The sequence below is a fragment of the Parasteatoda tepidariorum genome, chromosome 4 (genome assembly GCF_982258835.1).
Source record: "Parasteatoda tepidariorum strain Cologne lab strain chromosome 4, Ptep-v5.0, whole genome shotgun sequence".
NCBI classification, from domain to species: Eukaryota; Metazoa; Arthropoda; class Arachnida; order Araneae; family Theridiidae; genus Parasteatoda; species Parasteatoda tepidariorum.
Genome location: NC_141758.1, coordinates 25,889,588 through 25,916,380, shown reverse-complemented (window position 1 = coordinate 25,916,380; position 26,793 = coordinate 25,889,588). Strand labels below are relative to the sequence as shown.

The 26,793-nt window shown below is 27.2% G+C and overlaps 2 protein-coding genes across 3 annotated transcripts; one reads left to right on the top strand and one right to left on the bottom strand.

Moving 5' to 3' along the window:
* The first annotated feature begins 50 nt into the window (after positions 1-50).
* Positions 51-21,254, top strand: ais (DExD-box helicase 52). Its single transcript, XM_043054766.3, has 14 exons — positions 51-226; positions 1,945-2,047; positions 2,932-3,056; positions 4,215-4,400; positions 4,502-4,582; positions 7,083-7,251; positions 7,679-7,751; positions 9,179-9,382; positions 11,260-11,350; positions 14,621-14,894; positions 15,638-15,713; positions 17,205-17,273; positions 17,540-17,629; positions 21,039-21,254. The coding sequence occupies exons 1-14, from the start codon at positions 137-139 to the stop codon at positions 21,181-21,183; spliced, it is 1,776 nt and encodes a 591-aa protein (XP_042910700.2). The 5' UTR covers positions 51-136; the 3' UTR covers positions 21,184-21,254.
* On the bottom strand, positions 18,763-26,385 carry LOC107449656 (uncharacterized). Of its 2 annotated transcripts, XM_087160816.1 has the most exons (8): positions 26,059-26,385; positions 25,498-25,596; positions 24,527-24,685; positions 23,417-23,535; positions 21,412-21,550; positions 20,462-20,597; positions 18,934-19,037; positions 18,763-18,781 (listed from the first exon to the last, which is right to left on the bottom strand). In XM_087160816.1, exons 1-7 carry the CDS (start codon positions 26,326-26,328, stop codon positions 18,946-18,948), a joined length of 1,014 nt encoding a protein of 337 aa, XP_087016942.1. In that variant the 5' UTR covers positions 26,329-26,385; the 3' UTR covers positions 18,763-18,781; positions 18,934-18,945. The 2 variants fall into 2 exon arrangements, with proteins under 2 accessions (XP_087016942.1, XP_015920738.2); XM_016065252.4 differs by lacking the exon at positions 18,763-18,781 and having other exon boundaries at positions 18,842-19,037; positions 26,059-26,384.
* Between the last annotated feature and the right edge of the window lie 408 nt (positions 26,386-26,793).

The following is a 26,793-nucleotide window of genomic DNA, read 5'->3' as shown; positions in this document are numbered from 1 at the left end:
GTTGTATTAAAAATTCTTTTTTTAAATTTTTTTAAACTGCATTTAGTATGATATGGCAACAATTCATTTATACTAATGTAAACAAACAAAGCTCAATCTGATTGGAAGTGAATATTAGGGAAATTTTAAACTTAATATGGAAAGAAGTCTTGAATTATTTAAAATTGTCGCTTTCGGAACAAGTTTCGATCCATGCAAACCTCGTCGAAGAGAGAACAAATTAAAGGTTCGAATAAACTTAAGAAATATTAAAGTCTTTTGCGTTTAATAGTTCCATTAAAACACGTGTTGAAATATATTCTCTTTTTGTACCATGAAATCTGCAATAAACCAAAATTAGCTTATGATAATCTGTTGACACTTTTAATTTAACATATGAATTACCATGCTTATGTATAATGGATAAAATAATGTTTATGTTATTTTCAAAATGCTTCGTCTGTTAGTAGAGAATTTTGGTTACGATCACCCGAAACTAGTAAAAAAATCTTTTTATATTTAAACTCCATAAATTCACAATCTAAAAACTCTAACGCTACTAGTTTATTGTTGATTCTTATTTTCAGTGTATTTTGAAAAATATTTTACCCAAAGCGTTTTTTCAATTGATATTTTAATTCCTTTTAGATTTATAGCGTGGAATTGGGTGCTCCTTGGAGCTTATGCTGCTTTTAATATTTTCAATTTTCCTATTATTTCGATTCTTAATATTAATAGAATCTCTCTTTTTAGTCATTTTCACTGTTTTTTCTGTATGAGCATTAAACATCACCAAAATAAGAGATGCTCTCACAGTTGCATATTTTTGCCATAAAATTAACACTGACTCTCTTGCTAATTGGTCATTGTGCATGCTTTCTGAGACCGTGATTTAAAAGATTTCCTAGATCAGTTAATATTGTGAAAGTTAGTTATTATATTGTAATAATTTGTTAAACAATTTTATAAGGTTAATTTTAGGAAATTATTAATTTAGAAAGATTAATTTTCAGGAGTTTTGTGATTCTTTTCTTTTCACTTGGGAATATTTTGGTATCTGTACCTACAGTAAAAAGGTTTATAGATTTTAGTGACAACCAACCAATGACGTATTAAAAACTAAAATTGAAAAGCTTCACAAATGAAAATTTACTCAAAGGATTTAACTTGTATTGACTTCCTGACAAACCGCTATGTACATTTAAAATTTCTTTTTTTTTTTTTTAAAGTTCAAAAACTCTTTATTCTGGTGCAAGCAGGTATAAATTTGAAACATAATCAGGGGTCTGCCCAGGCCTAATTTACTACCGTTTAGCGGTACCTTCACAAATTCAACTTTAGGAAAAACGGTAGTTTCACAAATTCAATTTTATGAAAAATGATAGTTTCACAAAATACTTTTTCTTAAAATTTTATTTTTGTATCCCTTAAGAAACGATAAATCCATATTTTTGTGTTGATTTTTCTATATAATTTTTAATTTTTCCCAAATTATGTCTAAATTTTCACAAAATAGGTACCTCTCAGAAAAACCTAGGCAGATCCCTGATAATTTAAACAAATTTAATTTGTTAAGCAGTTTTGCAATCAAAAATCATCTTACATACCTTCATTATCATTCAAGTATTTCTTATTTTATTTATTTTTAAATATAAAATTATTTTAAATACTATAAATTATTTGGATGTCATTGCAGGAAGAAGTGTTTTACTAATTGTCTTGCCTTAAAAATTGCAAAATTTTTATTCATATTTTGTTCTATATTTTTTATTTGATTATTTTCATTAAAATGACAAGAAACATGAAAAATATGTGGAAATTTTATTAAATTTTTTTTTAAATTTGTGTATAATTTATCTCTTTAGTAAAGTTTGATTTAAATCATTTATTTAAAAATAGCTGTTGATTTTACTTGAAACATTCAAGATTCATTTTATCGAATTATAATTTTTGTATTACTTATAGAATGCTAAGCGGAATAAGAAGAAGAAGTTTGAGGAATTGAATGCAAGCCAAAATGGTGGCATTGAAGAAAAAAGAAGGCAAGAAAAAGAAATTAGTTCATCAGGTTAATTTTCATTTTATCTTGTTAAAACCTTTTTCTCAATTCTTAGATATGCTGTAAAAATGTTATACCTCTCTCTGACACAAAATAATCAAATCTTATCATTTAAATGTTTTAAATAAATAAACAATTTCAAAAGTAATCTGAGATTCATTATTGTATGATTCTTCAGTTTAAAACTAATGTACTAATTTTTTTAGTACTTCAAAAATAAAGTTAATGGATGTTTTAAGTAAGTTGCCAAACAAAAATGTTTTATATTGTTTTCTTAATTTCAAGTGTAGAATGTCCTGCTTAAACAAAAAATATTATGATAGTTCTAACTAAAACATTAATAGTTTAGTAGTGGTACTTGCTACCATAGTCCCAACTCTTAGTTCTAATCCAGGTCCTTGAAATTGCAAAAGTTTCATATCATTTGAGGCAACCATTGATGTGTTTAGGAATAGATACCCCTCAGTATTGTTAAGGCAGACCAGAATGTATTCTGGAGATCCTAAAATGTTACTGATTTACATGGTGGAAAATTTTTTCTTCCATTTTTAAATCTTATTTGCTTTTGCTTAAGGTGATCACTTCTAAGTCTACAAAGTATTGTTGAGATGCTTTAAGGGTCCTCAAATCATTAGATTTGACTAAATCAGGGACTAGGGACTAAGTCATTAGATTTTATTCATTTAACTATGTTTGTTCTGTTTATTTAGTTAAGGGATTGAATAGGAGATTTTAATTTTTTTGTTCTGTTTATTAAATTTATTTAGAACAAATCTAAGTTCAAATTACCAATAATATAAACTCGAAAAGTGTATTGTTTGAGCCAATTAGTTTTTTCTATTATTAATAAGTTTTATCATTTAGACAACAATATAAGTAATGATATTTTCTAGATTCCAGTGATAGTTCATCAGATGAAGAAGAAGAAACTGATAAAGAAAAAACTGAAAAACCTGTTAAGAAAAAAGAAAAGAAAAGATTGTCTGCAATGCAGTTGATAAAAATTAGGAAAGAAGAGGTAATTTGTTATGCTTTTTTTATTTTTTCTATTTTGGCTTTATTTGCGCAATAAAACCAACATAGAAAATCATAAATTCATTGGTGATTCTACTAGTACAGGAATATTTGGAATATTATCAAAAAAAATTTGTTTAAAAAATTTGGGGAAAATCATTAAAACTCTCCAATGCTTAGTTAATAATAATACGTCATAACAGCAGAGCTTAAAACCTCAACAAAAAAAATTTTGTGTTATTTTTTGTGGTACAAATGAAGGGTAAAAGGACATAGCATTCAAAAACCTGTGAGTTTCAGCAGGACAATTACATTACTAAGCATATTGAGTTGACCATGTGCAAAACAGTGAAAAGCTTTCATAACAAATAAGTTTACAAGCATAACAAAATAAATTTTGAAGGATTGAAATGGATGAAATATAATTTTTCTAGCATATTTGTTCTTGTGTTTTGATATTTTAAATAATTATTTATTAAAAATAATTATCATGCATAACTAACAAAATATACAGATCTTTTTTTTTTAAGAAAAACTAATTATTTCATATCAAATTTAACAAGTTGTAGTTTATTTTGTAATCTCATTTTAAAGATACATGAAAAATATGCATATTAAGAAAAATTTCATTACATTTATCTTTGCTTTGATTAATAATATAATAGAAATATCTAATGTAAATAAGGTGGTATTGTAGTTCATTTTGTAATTTTAAAGATGTATGAGAAATATGCATATTAAGAAAAATGTAATTACATTTATCTTTACTTTGATTCATAATATAAAAGAAATATGTAGATAATGTGATATTGTAGTTCATTTTATAATTTTAAACATGTATGAGAAATATGCATAATTAAGAAAAATTTAATTACATTTATCTTTACTTTGATTCATAATATAAAGGAAATGTGTGAATAGCATGGTACTCATAAGAATAATATGATATTGGGTATCATAAGAGAAACAATGATCCTTCCTTCTTGAGAAGTTGACCAATATAAGTTGCACTTCGTTTCTATTTCTTGTAAGTGTAAGGAATTTTTCCAAGTTCTGACCTTGGAAAAATTTCTTACACTTACAGGAATTGAAAAGCATCAGCTAAAATAAATATTTTTAAGAATGTCATATATTTTTCTTCAAATTTCTTCTCTATCTTCAGGTTACTCATTTCCGTCGAGTTAATAAAATATATGTTGTGGGTGATGATGTTCCAGATCCCATGGAAGCATTTGATCAACTAATCTCTGATTATGATGTTTCTCCTCTACTATTGGAAAATATTATGAAGCTGAATTATTCAAAACCTACTCCAATTCAAATGCAGGCTGTACCTTTAATGATACATGTAAGTTGCTGCTGAATTTTTTTTTTTAAAGGCATTGATATCATTTCTTAAATGTCAATTCTTATTTCTGTTGTATTTTCAATGGTATGCTTATATTTTAGAATCGTCAACTACTTGCTTGTGCTCCAACTGGATCTGGCAAAACTGCAGCATTCCTCATTCCATTGATTCATAATCTGAAGGTAACTAATTGTGTGTTTTGAAAGAAAGTCTTACACCCAAATTCAGTTAGACTCTGGGACAATATTTATTTTGCGAATCTGATTCTTTTTAATAAAAAGAATAATAAGGTAAATCTAATAATAATAAAAAATGTTCACAATGAGTTATACCCTCTTGTTTTGTTATTTTCTTCTAATAATAAATTATTATGAAAGTAAAATGTTCGGAGATGGGATAAAATAGATACCTGCATCACAGCCTTTCCAAAATAAGAACTGCAATAATATAGCCAGAAGCTCAAATCATATCCTTTTTCAATTTATAAAAATCTTTAATAAATCGACTCTCTCTTTTTATTTTTTTATATTTATTTTTAAAAAAAGGAATTTGTTGATTTTTAAGAAAGTTAAATCCTTAAAAAGAAAAAAAAAGTCTCCTGTTTTTTTTAATAATGATTGTAGATTTAAGTCATGCTGTGATTTTGAACGTGATATTATTAAGTCATAAATGTGATTATTATTATTTTTTTTAAAGTTTGATTTGATTGATAATAAAAGTTTTATCCCCAGAAATAATGGGAGGGAAATGTATATAAATTACTATTTGATGTTCAGATTAGGAAGAAAAAAAGAAAAAAAAGAGACTAAATATGGATGAAAGTAGAGTGATAGTTTGAAAAGATGATTTTTAATTAGCAGTATTTAAAACAATATGCTGTTTAGTAAACATACTTCAATTATGCAATTTTATTTTATGTTTATATATATGCAAGTACTTTTGGATCTTACTAAATTTTTAGTTTCTATAAATAAACAATGAAGAGCATTTTAAAATAATTGATTTTTTTTTTAATGTTTCCTGATCTAGATTGATTTATTCTTCATTTGATATCCGACTAAGTGGGTTTTTGTTTTTACAAAACTATGAGATTAGCTTCAACAAAACTATGTTCAAGCTCATTTAATTTATACAGGGATTGGTTTGTAATAATTACATACCCAATAATTGTAAACGTTTAATTAAAATATCAAATTGTTTTAGTTATAGCATAACTAATAGGTACTTTTTATTAAAACTTATATATATATATATATACAGTGAAACCTCCTGTTATGGACACTCCTGCAAAACGGACGCCTCTCAATACGGACATATTTTTAATTCCCCGGGAATCTTCTATGAATAAACCATTACGAACATTCTCCACAAAGCGGACACTCCCGTAACCGGGCGCGGACTGTCATTTTGGTCCTGAATCGTTGTTTTTTATCTCTCCAAACCGGACACTACTTTTTCAAAATAAATTGCAAGATAAAAAAATGCAACTTTTCACCATTTTTAAAGCATGTAAATAAAACTTTTTGCCTTATCCATAACTAAAAATATTGTTAAGCTATTTCACCACCGAAAAATCAATCTTTCTCCCGTCACTTTGCCTTATCTTTGTAAAGAAAGGAGAGAAAATGGTACTGCACTCCTGAAATAATTCTGACATCGGCATCTTTTGATCTTTTCATGTGGACCACACAGGTTATGAGACCCCTCAAGTTGAAATGACTTCTCTCAATGCTTCTTCCCCATTGAAAATTTCTTTAATTTTCTTATCAATTTGAAGACTGTATTTAACACTACTGGGGTAAAAGAAAGAGAACAGAAGTATAATCTTTGAGGTGTTTATATAAATGAAACATTTATTCAGAAATTCGATAGCTGATCAATTGTGAATAATCATCTCCATAGGTTCTCATGATTTGCAGGTATGCATTACTTTTTTTTCTGTGAATCATGGGAGGTTTATTTTCCAAGAAGGTATTAACCATGTTCCCTATCAAAGGATAAGTAGGTGTAAGGGGATGTGAACCTAATAATTGAAACGGACTGAGGACAGTACGCTCTTATTTGGTATCATATGTCTAACTTGAGTATCTATGCTAATAGGAAAATTATATTTATTTATCTGTAGCTACATCCAGAATTATGTATTTATATCAAACTTCGTTATATATTCTTTTTTATCTTTCTTATTGTTTAAATAAATATTCTTGTAGATATTTACAGTATCGTTATAGATATTATTTAATTATTTCTACATCTTTGAGAATATTCTAAAAACAATTTACGGTGTTAAATTTCGTTATTAGGGTACCCTTCCCGTAAACGGACAAATTTTTTGATCCCATAAATGTCCGCTTAACGGAGGTTTCACTGTATATATATATATATTATAATGTTTCTTGCAAAGAGCTCTAATTTTCAATAATAGTTAAGACTTTTACAAAGAAATCTTTTAATTGTTCTCTTCAATTGCTTGATCCTTTATATGTGAATGGTTTACTAACATTCTAAGAGATAGAGAAATATTCAGTTTTTCACATAGAAGTCAAATCTTAAAATGTATTTATTTCAATTAATTTTAAAGGAGAATAATTTAAAGATGCAATATTTTATATCACTAATTTATGCTTTTATAGTTTATTTTTAATGGTAGTTTTTTTAAATTATAATATTTTTCCCTTTCAGGGTCCTGTAAAGGGAGGAATCAGAGCTGTTGTATTAGCACCTACTAGAGAACTAGCTAAACAGATACATTCCTTTTGTATAAAATTATCTGAGGGCACAGGTCTGAGATCCTTAATTATTGAAGATGTCAATTCTGTTAAAGAACGTCCAAAGTATTTGAAAAAGCATGGTATGTGACAATATATTTCTTCTCAGATTCCCTTAGATTAAGAAATTCTTATTACTTGTTACTGTTAAAATTTTTTGGTGAAAATTTTCCAATGAGTTCCCAGCAAATTAAAAAAATTCAGATTAATTTCATTTATTTATTTATTATTATGACCTTTTTTGCATTAAATACAGTTTCCTTTAAGAAGACTAAGCAGTAAATAAAAGCATGCAAGTGTTCCTTCTTTTTTCCTTAGATAATTTTTATTAATTAAAGATCCCAAAATAAATTTTTTGAGGATTTATAATTATGTAATATATCTTTGATTATCTATGAGTGTGAAGTTAACAGGAAGCAAATACTCTGAGTTATGAATAATTTTCATTTAGAAAGTTAAGTATTGTTATTATTTCAATGTTTAAGTAAAGATTTTTGGTTTTTCTTACAGATATTCTAATTTCTACACCTAACAGACTGATATATTTACTTCAAAATGATCCTCCTGTTATCAGCTTAAACAAGTAGGTTCAATTTGTTATTTTTTAATTCCAGATAACTACTATTTTTAAAAAAATATTTTGTGATAAATATTTTTATGAATCTTGATTATGCTGTAAATAAATTAGTTAGCTTAAATTTATCTGTCATTTAGTCTTTCATTCAATTATAAAACAAGGTTAGTTTCTAAAGGATCTTTGAATAATTCAAGGTAAAGACCATTTTTCGGAGATGAATTAATTTAAATACACTGAGATGTTATTTTTAAATTTTATTTATATTCTTTTTACTGTATATACAGCATGCATTTTACTCTGTGTTCTCCCTAAGCATTTTTAGAAAGACTGCCCGTCCTGCCTGTCCTTTAATATTTGTAACTGCATCCTCTTTGCCCTTTTATGAAAATAAGTTGCCATCCCTTAAAACACTGCCTTTTTATTCATATTTTATTTGTAAAAAAAATTAATTAACTGTTAAAATAATAATTACACAAAAAAATTATCTGTGTTTATAGGTTTAATTCTGATTACTATTGCTATTATTTACTTTGTTAGGATTATTCTTAACTAGTTAAATTTTTATAAGCTTTTCTTTTTTCAAAGGGTTATATTAATAAATTTTTAATTGATTTTAAATTTTAAAATTATTTTTTAAATAAATAATTTTTTTAATGCACTTATAAATGTTTATTTTCTAATAATTTTCAGTATGAATTATAGAAAAAATCCCTTAAGCTTTTTATTCAGATTCCGTTTTGAAAAAAATTTATTCAGTGTTTCTAAATAATAATTACACACTGGTGCAATTATTCGTGTTCATAGGTTTAATTCTGATTCCTATCACAAATATTTACTTTTTTAGGATTATTCTCAAATGGTTTAGGATTATTCTCAATGGTCTCTTATTTTAGTGAAGGGGGAATATTAATAAATTTTTTTAGTGATTTTAAATTTTAAAACTATTTTTCTAAATAAAAATATTTTTGGATAATTTTTTAAAATAATTTTCGGTGTAAATTATAGAAAATATCTTTTAAGCTGTTTATCAAAAAAAAATTTTTGTTTCTTGTTTTTTGAAGCAAAAAAATGCATGTACAAAGATAGCCTTTAAGCACGCCTTTAATTATTATTTATAAACTACAAATTTTTCTCTTTAGATAATGAGTGAAAAATATTTTTTGAAATATACAGATAAAACGGTAACTCAAAAATTGCTGATCATCAAATTCAGTTATTAAATTTTCATGATGATAAGTGAGTGCCCTTTCAAAACTCAAAGTGCCCTTTTCTGTTAGGAATCACCTTGCCCTTTTTTATTCCTATCGAGAACTCCTTTTTATTACATATTCAGATTTTAAGGAGTTACTTAGTCTACTCTTAAAATTATTATATCCATAATTTACTTTTTGTTTTACAATTTCTGAATTTTTAATGGAGATTATATTTCAAAGGGTTCAGTGGTTAGTTGTGGACGAATGTGACAAATTGTTTGAGACTGGTGAAAAGGGATTTCGAGATCAACTAGCAACCATTTATAATGCATGTGACTCTGCAGAATTAAAGAGAGCTATGTACAGTGCTACTTTTAGCCATGAGGTTGAAGAGTGGTGCAAATTGAACCTGGATAGCCTTGTTTGTGTTGCAGTTGGATCCAAGTAAGTTTTTTAAAATTCTTCTTTGGTTTTTTTCTCCTTCGTTTTTCAAAAAGTATAATAAAATAAAAATATTTTATTTATACACTGGTTATCATAAATTAAGGAAAAATCACAAAAATAGCGATAACTCTTTCAAAAGTAAGCCAAACCGTGCAAAATTTGCATATGTTGTCCACTAAGAGTAGCTGAGTAAAATTGCAATATGCAAATTAGTGGCGCTGCACTCGGCTTACGTCATCTGCCTGGAGCATAAAAGTCCAAGTTTGAGAGAAAGCACACAAATTTTACTGTGATTGCGACATTGAAAATCTGAGATAGCCAATTCGTAATAATGACCTCTAGGCATCATTTGCCTGAAGAACTACGATGGAGAGCCATCGGGAGACTAGAGGCAGGGCAGAGTCAATCAGAAGTGGCCAGATGGCTAAATGTGAGTCCATCTGTGGTTCATAGACTTTGGAGGCAATTTCAAACCACAGATTCGGCATCTAGGAGGTTCAGTCAAGGACGGCCAACTGTTACGACCAGTGCCGATGACCGATATTTGACATTAAGTGCACGCAGGAATAGAACCGCTACTCCGACACATCTTAGATCCTCTCTTGCTGCAGCCACCGGAAGGTTGGTGTCAACGTCAACTGTGCGCAGAAGGCTCCACGAAGGTGGTCTGTATGCGAGACGACCAGCCATTTGCGTGCCGCTCACATCACGCCATAGGAGAGACCGTTTGCAGTGGGCCCGACAACATGTCCACTGGACGTCAGATCAATGGAGGCCTGTTCTCTTTACGGATGAGTCCAGGTTTAGTCTAGAAAGTGACAGTAGACGTTATTTGATATGGAGAGAACCTGGGACCCGTTATCATCCATCAAACATCCGTGAAAGAGATGCATACGGAAGAGGCAGTGTCTGTGTTTGGGGAGGCATATCTTTAGGAGGGCGCACATACCTCCATGTCTTTCCAAGGGGAACCGTGAATGCTCAGGTTTATCGAGACAACATCCTTGATGCTTATGTGCGCCCATATGCCGGGGCAATTGGTGATTGCTTCCTGTTACAGGACGATAATGCAAGACCACACAGAGCTCGCATTGTTGATGATTATCTTCAACAGGAAACAATTACTCGCATGGAGTGGCCAGCTCGATCCCCGGACTTGAATCCTATCGAGCACGTTTGGGATGCTCTAGGGAGGCGTGTATCTGCCATCAATCCGCCCCCTCAGACCCTTGCCACGCTTGCAACTGCTTTACAAGAGCAATGGCTCTCACTTCCTATTGAACTGATAGACCGCATAATTGAAAGCATCACACATCGCTGTTTGTGCTGTATTGCTTCTAGAGGCAATCATATTCCATATTAAAGGTACTTTTTCTATTGCAAACCGATACTTCCAATTTGTTTATTTTATACATGTGCTAATTTCTATACTACTATTAATGTCTGATAATTTCTTTTTATGTTGTTTAATACCTTACTATGTGTTGTATATTGTGGGTAAGTTTCATAAAATTCCATGTGTAATTTCTTGAGTTATCGCGATTTTTGTGAATTTTCCTTAATTTATGATAACCAGTGTATATATTTTCAAATTAAATCCAAAAATTAAAAGTTAAAATTTTTGCTGCCTTTTTCCTTTTTGAATAAGCTCTAATGTGTTCTTTAGAAAAGAAATTTAAGTAAGACTTCACTTAATAAGTAAATTAATCTTGTCTTAAATTACTGTGAAGCTTATTATCCTGCATGTAGTAGGAAATCATACTCAATTACTTATTATTTTTGTTTCTTTTATTTAAAATAATTTATTAAAATTATTTTATTTATGCTGTATTAATTTAAAACTATATAAATGTATAATTATTCCTGTATACTTGTAGGAACACTGCAGTGGAAACTATAAAACAAGAACTCAAATTCACTGGATCTGAGGGTGGCAAACTTGTTGCTCTGAAAGACATTTTGAAGGGGGTATGATAATTTAAGAATTTTTTATTACGTTATTATTTAAGTATTATTGTTCAAAAGAATTTTTATTTACAATGAAATCTGTGTTGCGTAAAAAAATGGTGTGGTAAAAAGCTTTTTCAGTTAATGGAAATTTCTTAAAATTTTCTGAGTGATCAGTAAAATAAATTTTGTATTAAAATGTTATGAACATTCTCTCAAATTTAAGGATCAAAACATTCTATTGAGTTCAACCATTATCAAAACCAGGCATGTGATTCTTCTGCAAATCTAAATACCATTGATTCAAGGACTTCCACGAATTGATTATTAATATTCTGACAAAATTTCCTTGGAGATCTGCTAATCTAAAATATAAATTTCATTACTTATACAAAATCTCACTAACGAGACATTTATTCCACCTTTATCAGCACTGTCTGTTTTTCTCATTCATGTGGGATAACAACTTTTTTCAAGCAGATTTGTTAGAGAAGTACGCAACTTCAGATAAACTTTGAGAACATGAGACTAGAAAAGAAAAATAAATTTGGCTAAAACTAAGAAACTACTGAGGCAAACACAAAAGTATAAAATAGATAATCCAAAAAGTTATTCCGAAATGTCAAAAATGTTTAGGCCCATTTGCTAGGAAAATTTTTTCTTTTAAATTTGGATTTTAAGGAGTTGCAAATTTAGATTTGTAACTGAAGAATCATTCAACCAACGTGATAAATTTGCCTACTTTTTTATTTGGCTATAATTAGATAGAATTAATTTTTAATGTGATATTACGGTATGAAAATTTTAAATCATGCTTTTTAATTTTTATGTTTCAACACACTTGATACCATCGTAAATCCCCATTTCATCCTCTCTTTTTTGCAGTTAATGCAATTGATTTCGTCATACTTTTTGAAATTCCTACATTATTATGATACGCAAAATTTGAATTATGCCTTTGAAAAATGACTTTATGACACACTTGATTTGCAGTAAATCCTTGCGACGTTTCAATAGCTTTTTTTTTTAAAGGTTATTGCTGTTGATTTCCACATGATTTCTGAAAATCCCAATATTATCATAAGTCAAATTGTGCACCTGAGTATTCACTATTTAATGCAATTATTCTAATAAATTGTTCGGCAATTATCTCTACAAATTTTTGCATAATTTTTAAAATCTTGCTATTTTTAATGCAATATTATTTATTAAGACATGTGAATCTCAAAACATACAAATAACTAACTCCTCTTTGATGATTCCGATTCTTGAGATTTCATCATAAATCCATGTTTTATCATCAATCGTTATTGCCATAGATGTCACAGTTTTTGACGCGATGACAATTTGAAAAATGCAAAACTGGAGGAATATGTAGTTTATTTCAATATATATACAGTGAAGCCTCCGTTAAGCGGTCATTCTTGGGACCAAAAAATTTGTCCGTTTTTGAGAGTTGTCCGTTTACGGGAAGGGTATCCTAATAACGAAATTTAACACCGTAAATTGTTTTTGGAATACTCTCAAAGATGTAGAAATAATTAAATAATATCTACAAGGATACTGTAAATATCTACAAGAATATTTATTTAAACAATAAGAAAGATAAAAAAGAATATATAAAGAAGTTTGATATAAATACATAATTCTGGATGTAGCTACAGATAAATAAATATAATTTTCCTATTTGCATAGATACTCAAGTTAGACATATGATACCAAATAGGAGCTTTCTGTCCTCACTCCGTTTCAATTATTAGGTTCACATCCCCTTACACCTACTTATCATTTGATAGGGAACATGGTTAATACTTTCTTGGAAAATAAACCTCCCATGATTCACAGAAAAAAAAGTAATGCATACCTGTAAGTCATGAGGACCTATGGAGATTCACAATTGAGCAGCTATCAAGTGTCTGAATAAATGTTTCATTTATATAAACACCTCAAAGATTATACTTCTGTTCTCTTTTTTTTTTACTCCAGTTGTGTTAAATACAGTCTTCAAATTAATAAGAAAATTAAAGAAATTTTCAATGGGGAAGAAGCACTGAGAGAAGTCATTTCAACTTAAAGGGGTCTCATTACCTGTGTGGTCCAGATAAAAAGATGACGATGTCAGAATTATTTCAGGAGTGCAGTACCATTTTCTCTCCTTTCTTTACAAAGATAAGGCAAGGTGACAGGAGAAAGATTGATTTTTCGGTGGTGAAATAGATTAACAATATTTAAGGCAAAAAGTTTTATTTACATGCTTTAAAAATGGTGAAGAGTTGCATTTTTTTTAGCTTGCAATTTATTTAGAAAAAGTAGTGTCCGGTTTATAGAGATAAAAAACAACGTTTCAGGACCAAAATGACTGTCCGGTTACGGGAGTGTCCACTTTGCGGAGAATGTACGTAATGGTTTATTCATAGAAGATTCCCGGGGAATTAAAAAATATGTCCGTATTGAGAGGCGTCTGTTTTGCAGGAGTGTCCGTAACTGGAGGTTTCACTGTATGTATATATATATATATATATATATATATATATATATATATATATATATTCTTTTATGTATTGATTGGGAGAAAAAATGAATTAGATTAAAAAAATCTTTTACTCTTTTTTAATTTTATAAATGTTACGGCATAAAAGTGACTGTCTTTCATGTACAAAAACAAAAGCAGTTAACATCCATGCTAAGTCTCCTGTTTTTTTAATGAAGATTCCTGTATTTTAAGACTATTTCCTCTTTACCTATATATTCTCAAATTTCTCCATATTTGTTGAAAAAATTTTAAAAAAAGTAAAATTTTGATGATAAAATATCTGCTGATGGCAAAAATACTTCTCTTATTCCTCAACAGATAGTGCTATTGCCAGTACTGCAGTATGTTGAGTGTTAATAGTTTAAGTAATTATTAATAATGATATGGAAAAAATCTTTAGATAAAGATTTATATACATATTTTTGACATTGCTGAATGTAAGTGCTTATATAATTTCCTATTTTGAATTTCTCTTTTTGACTTACATGATTATGCGTGATGTATCAAAACTTTGCTTGTAACCTAAAAAATGTTGCTCGTAAAATCTCACTATTTTATTTCTCCAATGTTTTGCAGGTATAGGTTAAGTACTTAAAAAAAAAAATGCATGTTGAAAAAAAAATTTTCAGATAATTTTTTCTACATATGTCTTTAAATTGTCAGAAAGTTAATATAATGTCAGTGAAATGCCATTTCAAAACTTAGAAACTGAATTACTTTTTTCTTAATATTTTATTATTTGCATATAATTTTTTTAGGGGTTCATGCCTCCCGCACTCATCTTTGTACAAAGCAAAGAGCGAGCCAAGGAACTCTATTCTGAAGTTGTTTATTATTGTCAACGAGTTGGAGTTATACATGCTGATCTTCCACAAGATGAAAGAGATTCTGTTGTTGAAAAGTTTGAATCCAGTAAAATTTGGGTCCTGATTTGTACTGAGTTAATGGCAAGAGGAATTGATTTCAAAGGAGTTAATCTAGTTATCAATTATGATTTCCCAGCTACAGCTATAGCATATATTCATAGGATAGGTAATTTTACAATAAAAATCCAATTTCATGAATTTTAAGTATCTTCTATGTGTCATTTTGTTAAATTATCTGGAATCTAGAGATCTGTTTTTTTTTGTTTAGAGCAATAAATAAGAAATATAAATACAGGTTTTTAAGTGATCAAAATTAATTTATTTGTTAATAGATTTATTTACTTTATTAAAAAATTAAACTTTGTCCTTTTTTTTGCAAAGATTTTTGTAAAATTTATTTTTGTGGCATTTTTTGTAAGTAAAGATAAAAATAAAATGCTAAAGGAAGTTAAACATAAAATAAGACTTTTTCTTATTTTACTCATTTTAAAATCATTGGAATAGGTCTGTGCTCCCCAATACTGATTTGGCTATATACCAGTATATTTGGCAGCTAAATAGCTGTTACTATTTTTTTTTTCTTTAAAAATAATAATAAATACTTTTAATACTAAAATTACACATTATTATTAAAGACTAATTAACACTATGTGTTACAAATCTCAACATTCATGTTGTATTTTTAGGTAATAATTTAAGTTTGGTTTTTTTTTTTTTAATGAAACAGTCAATGTTTTTTAAAAATCTAAATAGTTAATTTAATGTGTAATTTTTTTTTTTTTTTTTATGTTTAAGTTAATTCAATCCCGCCTACTATCAGATCTCATTGCTATTTTTACTTTATCTTTTACTGAGTGAATCTTTTTTGTAAATTTGAAATATTTTTTTATTTATTTTTCTCTACAACAGGACGTACTGGAAGAGCTGGAGAAGAAGGAAAAGCTATAACTTTTTTCACCACAGATGATGTTGAAAATTTGAAAAGGTTCTAATTTTTTTTTCACTATGTAAATTCTAAAATTCTTCAAAATCGAATTAAAAAGTTTTCATTATTTTACTGATTCATTTTATGTACTTTTAAAATATTTCCAATTTAGTTTTTTTCATAGTTTTTTTTAATTATTCTTTAATGAGTGTTTACCTTATCTTCTTAAGGTAAACACTCATTCCACAAGACTGAAGTGATTTTTCTCCTATTTGTACCAGATAGTTTCTAGTATTGTTTGGTTTTATTATGAAGAGTTATATCAATAATTTTTAAATTTTAATATTGAGTTAGGCACAGCATGGCTACCTTCATTACTTTCATTACCTGTATTATCAAACTTTATGTTCAATCAATATTGAGTCTCATTGGATGCTAATGACTGGATAATTTATGAAATTCAGTTTTAAATTAAATAAATTTAAGTTAATAATTAGAATACAGCCCCCAAGTATTACTGAATAAGTAAATTTTTATTTGGTTATTAATTTTTTTTAGTAAGATTACAAACAAAATCAAAATAAATTATTATTGGTTTTCTTATTCCTAATAAAATCTATATTATTAATCTTAAAATTTATTCATAGCTACCAACCTTATTGAATTTACCAGTAGACTACTGGATTTTGCCAGTTTGTCTTGGTTTACTAGTAACTCATCTGAGTTTTGTTCATTTTAGAAAATTCCCTAAAATTGAGTTAGTTTCCTGAGAAAAAAATCCCTATTGAAATAGAATTTTTACACAATTGATTGCTTGTGTGAATATTTAAATAAGTATTACTCATATATAATGAAGCGAACCTCATTTATAGTAATCAATTTAAAGCTTTCCTTTTTTTTTATTCTAAACTTTTCTGTTTATTTTTATCTAGAACTCCTTTTTTAAATTAATTAAAAAATGCAACTCTCAAAAATAAATGTCTATTACTATTCAAAATAAGTTAACATTGAAAGAAAAAAAACATTTCAAGTTCATTTAATGTTGTTCTTAAATGGAAAATATTGCAGACCACTTATAGATATTAGTGCAATAAAGTTCTTGTATTTTGATGACAATAAAATTCCTTACATGTAAAATATTTTGTTTATTATTTAATTAATTTTTGTTTATTATGAAAAATATTTTGTTTATTATATCATGAAATTTATAATTCGTAAAATTAACTGGATATTTTCCTGATTACGTAGGCAGCTATATTTATATTATTAATGAATAAACTTATATTAATCTATGTAATTAAATTTGAATTTGTATATTCTCACACTTTGCAAAATCATTTGAATAAAATTTTGGATTCTGTGTTGTTCTGAAACTTCCCTTTCTTTAAAACTTTTATTCCAATGATAGTTCAAACATACATTTATTATGTATAGAAAGAGATAGATTTTTTTTTATTGAAGTTATTTATTATATTACATACATATTTCAAAATTTCTCAGTAAACTTATTGAAGTTGTAGAATCTAAAGTTTAATTAATATGATTTTTCAGTATTGCTCAAGTGATTAAAAATGCTGGATGTGAAGTACCATCATATATCATGAGTCTAAAAACTAAAAAGTAAGTATAGTATTATTAGTATAAACTTCTAACATTATTAAATATTTACAATATCAGTATAACCCATAAGAATCATGAATTTTTTATTTTTAGGTATTATTTTAAAGGTTATAAACATATTTTTTTTAATATTTGCTTCTTTTTAATTTAAATTTTCATAACCATAAGTTTGCTGAAATGTCTTAGTTTTAAATCTTTCTAACTAGTAGGCTTAAGAGTTTTTATCTAAATATTGTGATTTTAAATTGGATTGATATTAATTGCAGGAAGAAGAAAAATGATATTGTAAGACCGATAAAAAGGGAAAAAATATCCACTTCCACTGCCTATGATATTGGGAAAGTTGGTAAAAAGAGGTAATTATTATATTCTGTTTTAATATTGACATTTTTTCATTTAATAAAATATACTTATACTTAAATTTTTGTTCTCAAACACTTAACTTAGAAAGTAAATCTGTGTAACAACTCTATTATTTCTTAGCATGGAAAGGCACATTGTGCAATAAATATGGTAGATTATTCATCATTTTTAGGCACTTAGGAACTATTTCCACTGTTTCAGCCTTGTCTAAATTGCTCTAATCAGTTTTAGAGTTTTTCAATAGTATTTCATATAAAATTTTATTTCAATGAAAGAGCAAAATTCTGCTGACAATATTTTTTATTTCAATTTTTTTTTAATTTAACTCTAAATCATATGTTTATATGAGGCTGAATATTATTCTTGGAGTATCTAATTTTAATTCAGTCATGGTTTTCATAAATAGACATAAGCATACCTGCCAACTTTTACTCTTTCCGAGAATGGATTTTCAGAGTGGTTGTAAAACAATAAACGAAAAACAATCTGACTCAAAAATATATTTATATTTTGATCCCGTTGAAATTCGATTGCACAAGGATTATTATGCTTTTATATATTTATTGTAATTATTTATATGTAGTGGTGGTCAAACTCATTTATAATTATCATTATAATTCAAAAAGTTAATTGGAATAACACGAGTATTGCTACCACTTTAAATATGAAAATAAAATCTTCCGGAAAATCTGGAAGAGTTGGCAGGTATGCATAAGGAGGGGGTATAATCTGTGCACTTTGTTATTTAAACAGATTGAACTTTTTAAACTCTTTACACATAGCAGTAGCTTTTAAAAATGAACACATTTCGCCAACTGTGTGTTACAAAAAACACTTTCTAGTACACTCTGTTCCAGATAGTTGGGGTTGCTTGCCAAAAAAAATAGTTTGGTTTTCTTTATGTTATTCAATAAAATAACAATATTTGGAATGAAAATTTTTGTTCAAATTTACCAGAACTCTGCTTTTAAAAGCATAATTAATAATGCAATGTTACAATAGATAAACGTTTTCCTCAAATATTTCTACTTACGAAGAAGAAAAGTCTTGTTTCTTTACTTGTTGTGATCTGTTTTAATAATTTCAGTTTGTATGCCCTCATATTAAACTTTATCCATTTTTTTTTTTCAGAACTGTAGTTTATTCTAAGTTGAAAAGAGAAAGTTTTTTAAGAATATAATACCTGTAATTCATCAACAACATACTTCAGGCATTTTAAAACCCATTTATTATTTCGTACAGACAGTTAATATTTGGCATTTCATTTAACCACCAGACAAGATTCAGTAATTTCTACCGTTGTTTCATATCATATTGCTAACCCTCCAACTGCAATTGCTAAATTTTCAGTACCTTCTCCTGGTAAATATGAAAAGTTCCACACTGTTGGGCTGAATAAAGCTAAAATAAAATACAAAAAATTTTATATCATTCAAAACATTCATTTATTCTAAACGTGTTAAACTAGATTACTTGCATTTTTTCAAACTTTGTAATCTTCCCCTCTCCCAAAAAAATAATCTATTACTGTTAATTTTTAATATAAAATATCTATCTTACATTTAAATGAACATTGTTGTTTTATGTTATTAAAAACTTTGTTATGAGTAAGAAAGGCTGAAAATGTGTTGAATGAGATATAAATTATGTATTAAATTAATTTTGAATTGGGCATAAAATTGTAGTGAAAGTGTAAACTCATAAAGCAATATTAATAATGATAGCACTCAAAATTTTCTTATGTTGATTTGCTTTAATGATCATCATGAAAAAAATATATATAAATTTTATTTTTAATTATTTTTTGCAATAAATAAAGGGAAAAAATTATTTTTAGAAATTGAAGTTCAGCTGAACCAAAATTTTTAGTGTCACATCTAACAAAAATTTTAATGGGAAAAGTTGCCATAAATCAATATTTGCATAGAGTTAACAACTTAAAGTTTTCAAGATCTATTTATTCTGTAGAGGTTGTTGAAACCATAAATAAAATATAACATTTTCTCATTGAGACTTTGAATCCCAACAGTAAATAAAACATTATACTAACTTTAAGGAAATAAAAAAAAATCCAATTTTCATAATCTGTGCACCTAACATTTCTTAAAATTTTGCATTTGCACGCATTTTGACTTTAGATATTTCTAAAAATATATCAAATTATCTACCTTTTTCATTTGCTATTTCAAAATTGAAAAGCAGTTTAACTTATGGGTTTCCTAAACTAACCCAAAGGAACTGATTTAATATTTTTTTTTTTAGTATATTTCATGTTTATTGTGCTTTTTTCGCCTTGTATTATTTTATTTATTACGATTTCCAGCAGAACAAAAATTATAAAAAATTACAGAGCATGATTGATTGTAAATTTCAATAGTTACAGAAAAATAGCATTATGTATGAAGATCAAAAGAAAAGAATAGTAAATGTCCATGAAAACTGATTCTAAGAGAAAACTATTATTGAGGAGGATTGGACTTTTTTCTGAAAGATGGACCTAAACCGTTCTTTCCCCTTGATCTTCATATATTATGAGCACTATTAATGCTATTTTAGAAATAAAAAAGACTTATCACATTTAATATTTCACATTTGATTGATTTTATGAAAGTTAAAATAGTTTTTCTGATAATCCTTTGTTTTGAATCCAAAGTCTACCTATCATATCTGTTATCTGCTTGATTATTTCATACTAAAATATGTAATATTCTATCATAGTTATTAAATTTGTTGCTTAATAATGTTTCTGTAACACTATTTTACAAATAAGAATACAGTAAAGATAAAATAAAAAAAATATACTACATGTTGCATTTTCTACTCACCGATTTCTCCTTCTTCAAGTGTATCTTCAATTACATTGCATGTAGTATGACAAGGGTTTTTAGGTAGGAACTGAATATTATTATAACCTCTGATTTGAGCCACCCACATAACTGTGACAGAAGGCATCACATCAATCTAAAATGAGTTAAAACAATGAGTATTTTTTATTCTGATCATTGCTCATATGTCATTAAGAGACACTCATAATTAAACACATACATTATTTGCTTATCTGTGTGGTTGAGACTCACTTCTATAAACTAATTTAATTCCAATTAAAAAAAATCTATGTAAACTATGTAACATATGACTATGTAAGCAAAATCACATTTGTAGACTAGATAATCAGTAAAGTTAATTAACTTCTCAATTTTCATAATAACCTGTAGTTAGCCTGGCTGCATTGATCATAAAAGCCATTATTAAATTAGTTTAGCCAGTATAAATGGATAACTATGGAATTAATGAAATCTGTGATACATAATACCTTGCTCATTATGTAAATAATTTATGGTTGAATTAAATTTAAAAGTGCGCTTGTTAAAAAAATATTTGCTCACGATATTTATTTTATAGGGATAATAAAACTTTCCTGAAAAGAAAAGGTGAAAATGAGCCTTCTCGTGAAAAGAAAAAGTTGAAAAAAACTGATAATTCTGATGCTCATTCAACTAAAAGTTCAATGAAGAAGAAGAAAAAGAAACTGAAACCTGTTGATTAATTACTCTATTTTACATTTATGTATATATTTGTGTAAATAAATTTTTTTTGTTAGTTATCAAAACATAAAAATGCATTGATTAAATGTTACGAATTTGAAATTATTAAAATTACTTTTAATATTAGAAGATGAGGAACAGTCTTATTTGACATATGATTTTAAAAAAATGTTTTTGATAAAAAGAACAAATTTTGTGATCTTTTTTGAAAAGCAGAAAAATATACTTACTTTTTTATATTTCCTTCCAATATAGTTGGAAGACATAAGAATCCAATTTGCTTCTGTCATCTGCACAACTCCTGGCAGAAAATATGGTCTTGCATAAAATTTCCGAACAAATTTCTGAGTAGATTTTTCACAGTTTTCCCTTTATGAGAAAAAATGTAATTAAGAATAAGTAAATTTTATTGTGGTTAAACATTCAAATTATTGATTAATATATATATATAATCGCAGGGGTAAACAAAGATATTTTTTTACACTAGTAGGAGGATCAAATGACTAGTATGTAAAGATGGAGAAATATTCAGCTCGTCATGCAATGTTTGGAAAATAGTTTTAAACATTTTTGCCCTATCAAAATATGGTAGATAAAATTAATTTTTAGTTTTACTGTTTAAAAAATAGGATTTTTAAAAACATTGTAGTTGTAAAAAGTTATATCCATACTTGCATTTAAGTTTTAATTCTTTAGTAGCTCTTACCATGTTTAATTTTTTGTGTAAATTATTCATTAAGCTAATATACTTGTAAATTCCCCTAAAATAATATCTTAGATTATCTTAATTGAAAAAAAAAGATGCTTTTATAAAGGTTTCTAAATACAGTTCATGATTTTATTAATTAAATGTGTTATATGGTTTAAACAATCTATAGTACTTAACACATACTGAAAAAAAAAAAGAGGAATATATTTGAAATTACGCGTAACTAACAATTAATCTGTAAAATTTATACTGATGGAATATTAATTATTGTTCTAAATTGATGAAATTGAATATAAACCATAATATTTGTTTTTCTGATTTGAGATAGATACCGTGACATAGGCTTTTATTGGTCTATTAAAATGTTACAACATATCTTAAATCAAATCAGAAGTCTCAATTTTGCGGTCTGCAACCTTTATTTATTTAACCTGCCATGAAAAGAATTTTCTACAATTGTTGATTAAGGTTAATTCTTTATTTTTCTTCTTTCCAAAACCTTTCTTTAATTTATGAAGTTTATTATTTTCATCCTTAGAAACAATAATACCAATTGTAAAGCATGATAAGGGATGTCCACATATACAAATTTAAAGGTAAGAGCTGAATAAAATATTAAAAAAAACTATCCTTCATTTCATTTTTTCCACACAGTTTAGGACTGATGTGACATGCACACCTGGTCCTTGTTCAATTTAAACAACTATGTTGTCCCCATTCAAAAATGTATTCTAAAAATTTTAATTTAACCCACGTCTTGCAACAACACATCTATTGCAGACTGAAAACTTATAGAAAAAGAAAAAAAAACTACTTTGGTGTAATAGCAGCGATGCCAACTTGCTCCGGACAGCAAATATATTTTTTAAAGTGGTAGTTTATCAATTGTGATTCTTGGTTTAATAAATTCAATTTAGTAGATTTTAATCAACCACTATTTCTAAATAATTCATAGGCTTATAGAATTCACCAGTTTATACTACTTATGTCATGCTATACCTTTTAAAAAGCAAGCAAAAATATTCAAATATTTGCAAAATTTGCTTTGTAGTTATTTACCCTTTTTTTTAAATTATTTTGGCGTATCCAGAGCAGTTGGCATCTCTGTAATAGCCAAGAAAATGTATAAATATAAAGAAATTGGTTCAATTCAATCTAGACACTAAGCGTTTTTAATAGTACATAATTACCATTACTTAATGACGGAAACCACAAAATTGAATTTACTAACTTCAGATCCGACACTTAAAAAGAGTTCCGTTAACTAGAAGTCATTGTATGTACTTAATAATTTTTTATTTAAAGTTTTCTGAATAATTCAAAGTTAATTTCATTTAAAATTAATTAGATGGCCCACTTTATTTTATAATAATAGAGTCTTTTTAGTGATGCATCTAGTATTTAGATGAAAGAATAGATGTGCTGGAGTTATATATATATATATATATATATATATAGTAAAATTAAATTAAAATAATATTAAAAGTTTTGTTACGATGATTTTCATTATAAATAGCTGATCTTACCAATGTGCATACCACTTTTGAAGATCTTGACTTAGTAGTTTTTGAAAAAGCATGTGATGATTCTCAACATTTAAGTTAGACTGAAACATGCAAACATCTTCATCCAGATGATAAAAACCCTATAAAAATATTTAATTATCATATTTCTTGCATAGTTTTTATAATATTTTTTTGTTTTAAAGACTTTATTTAACACTATTCACAGAGTTTACACATTTAATTAAACTAATGCACTCTAAAAACTTTACAATAATATATGTGAATGTTATGTAAAACAGGCTTTAATTAACATCATATGTTTAAAAGTAAATGTATCATATCTATGTTTACCTTTATATTTTCGATTCAGTTTGAGATTTTTGGTATTTTAATTAAATCTTAATTAAAATCTTATTGCTCACTAAAATTCATATATTTTTTTCATATGATAGAATTGCAATATTAGTGTAAATTAGAGACCAAAATTTTGTCAGCCTCTACTTTTTGGGAAATTAAACAAAGAAAACAACCACCAAATTGGAAAAAAACCCTTTAGATTATCTTTCAGTTTATTTTTTCTCTCAAGAACTCTATTTGTAGTAATTGTAATACTAAGCAATATTAACTCAATTTAAAAAAAAATTCTCAGCATTTCACTATAAATTTTTTGTAATCAGGAAATCAGAAATAACAAACTATGCTAAGTACATTTTAATCTCAATATTTTGCCTAATTTACAGAATGAAATCAACATTATTGAAGGATTTATAGATATGTATTAGGGAAGTTACTTAAGACAAAATAATAAAAATGATTTATTATAGGGAGGAAAATGCGTTTTCTCCCTATTGTATCACATGTTTTTGAAATAAAAAGTCTTGAGTCATAATTGTTATCATCACCCCTATTTTAATATCTTTAAAGAACTAATATTAATAAATAACTTTTACATCAGGATCTATTAAAAACACCTAAAGTACACTAAACATAAAAAAATTAAACCCCTTTTAAATTTAATTCTGTTTAAAAAGTTCTTCAAAAATAAAATATATAAGTAAATACTTTGACCCTTGTTTACTATACTGTCTAGTTAGAATTAAAAATCATTCAACCAAAAGTTTTTAATCTTACCTCAGTCATATTTAAAATATTGAAAGAATCTTGCATGACAGACCAATCAAACATTGCATCTCTTACAATAACTGGAATATTTCTTTGCATGTAATATTGTGAGATCTCTTCGGGTGAAGTCCGATTTAAATAGTCCACATCAAAAACATCTTCACATACCTAAAATATTAAGAAAAAAATGGCAAAATATTGAATATACTCTAAAGACACATCTTGCTTTATTATAATTGTGGCGGGAGTAGGCTGGTTAGACCCATGTCCAAGAGGTCGTGAGTTCGATCCCCATCAGGCTGAAGACTCCCTGTATAGTAAATGGTGCAAGTTAAACTTATTGGGTCATGAAATCCTGCATGTTCCCATAACAAATCAATACCTCTGGGGGTACTGAATTAGAGGTTGATGGTTGTTTGGTTCAGGTAAAAATTACAAATAGTGGATGTATGAATGGGTTCACCCTATAAATGGGCTGTGAAGTGTGTGTGTCTGAAATTGTATTCTTGCCCATAGATGGCACCACTGAAATACAAACACACCCTCTGTCTTAAATTTACTTGGTTTCACCAAGTGGGCTTGCTGGTTGGCAAGTAGCATTAAAAACAACAACATATTTAATTTATGAATGAATTATTACCAGTATAAAGTTAAAAATGGCACTAATGAAGAAATTGGTTAAAATACTTTAGTGTTTTCATTAAAAATGAAATTGTGTGGAAAAGTGTGACAAAAATTAACAAAGACCACTTTGAAGTTGATCAATAGTGGAAACATTTTATTAATTCTTTTATGTGAAAATTAATGAAGTCTATGATACAATAAGAAAATATTAAGGGAATATGAAGATTAAGAAAATTATATAAGAAAATATTTAAATTAAGGAAAATAAATAAAGTTAAACAGTTATGATCAAATATCTATTTTTAAATATTTTTAATAATTCATAGATTCAAAATTGCAAATTTTTATTACAGTACCTTGCAATCAAAGATAAGTACTTCTTCATTTGAATAGAATGGATTTTCCAATAAACAATTTTCAGAATATAATTCAGTCCAGTCCCAAAATGGTAAAATCTACAAAAAATAAAACTGAAATAAATATCTTTCTGAAAAAAACATCTATGATTTTAATTTTTAAAATTAATATTATGAATGTTTATAAAACTAAAATTTTATGTTAATCGTGTGACTTAATATACTACAATTAAAAAATAACGAAACATTCTGTAACTTTTTCAATTATAACACTTTAATAACTATTTTCAGTGAGTCATTTGTTAACTTCAATAAAATAGTAGCAAAAAAAAATTTCTCAGTATATATTTTTTTCATTCCGTTATATATATATATGTGTGTGTGTGAAAAAAAAAACAGTATAGTAATTAATATGAAGATTTTTGTTGCAAGAAAAAAAGTTGGTAATATATTTATAATGTGTACGATTTATTATTATTATTATTAAAACCGGTTTAGGTGATTATTTTTATAAAATTTTTAAGGCATATATCAGAATTTATTAAACTCAGCAATTATTACCTTAAACATAAAATATCTCGTATTCGTCAAAAAAGATCTCGAAACTGTGTCAGAACTCAATGTGTATGAAATGGCAAGACAGCATATGCCAATCTTAAGTAGCATCAGAAACTTTCTTTTCCATTCTAATTTTTGTACGGGCAAAATTAATGGCTTTGCCTTCTCAACTATCTCATCATGAGTGAGACCAGCAGCTAAGCAATATTCGTACACAGTCAAAATTTCATTATTAATTTCTGAAAGCGCATTTCTTCCATTCTTGTTTGACATTTTGACAGGTTTTACCGATCGGCTGTAGACGATACGAAAACTGAAACTAGGTTGGCTGTTGCCAACAAAAATAAAAAATCTATAAGAACTGCAAAGTAGGCACGAAAGCCGAGAGATAATAAGAAGCACACTTGACAATGGATGGTGTTTTCAATTCGCGATCGCAACGAACTATAGGGGGCGTTGTTGTATGAGACTAATACCTGCGATTTCTATATGAACTTGAACTTACTCTAGAGACGTCGTTAATGTAGCACGTAGCATTGCAACGTTCCTTCTTTATTGTGGTTAATTAAATTTAAAAAAGAAAAATGCTTGATATTCTTTCTTATGCAAACGAAAACAAAATGGTATCTCTTTTTATTAGAGAAGGAATATCCAAAACACATCGGAAAAATATTTGTACATTAACAGAAAAAAAATATGTATATTCTTATAAGAGTTAAAACCTAATGCCCGAGAAAT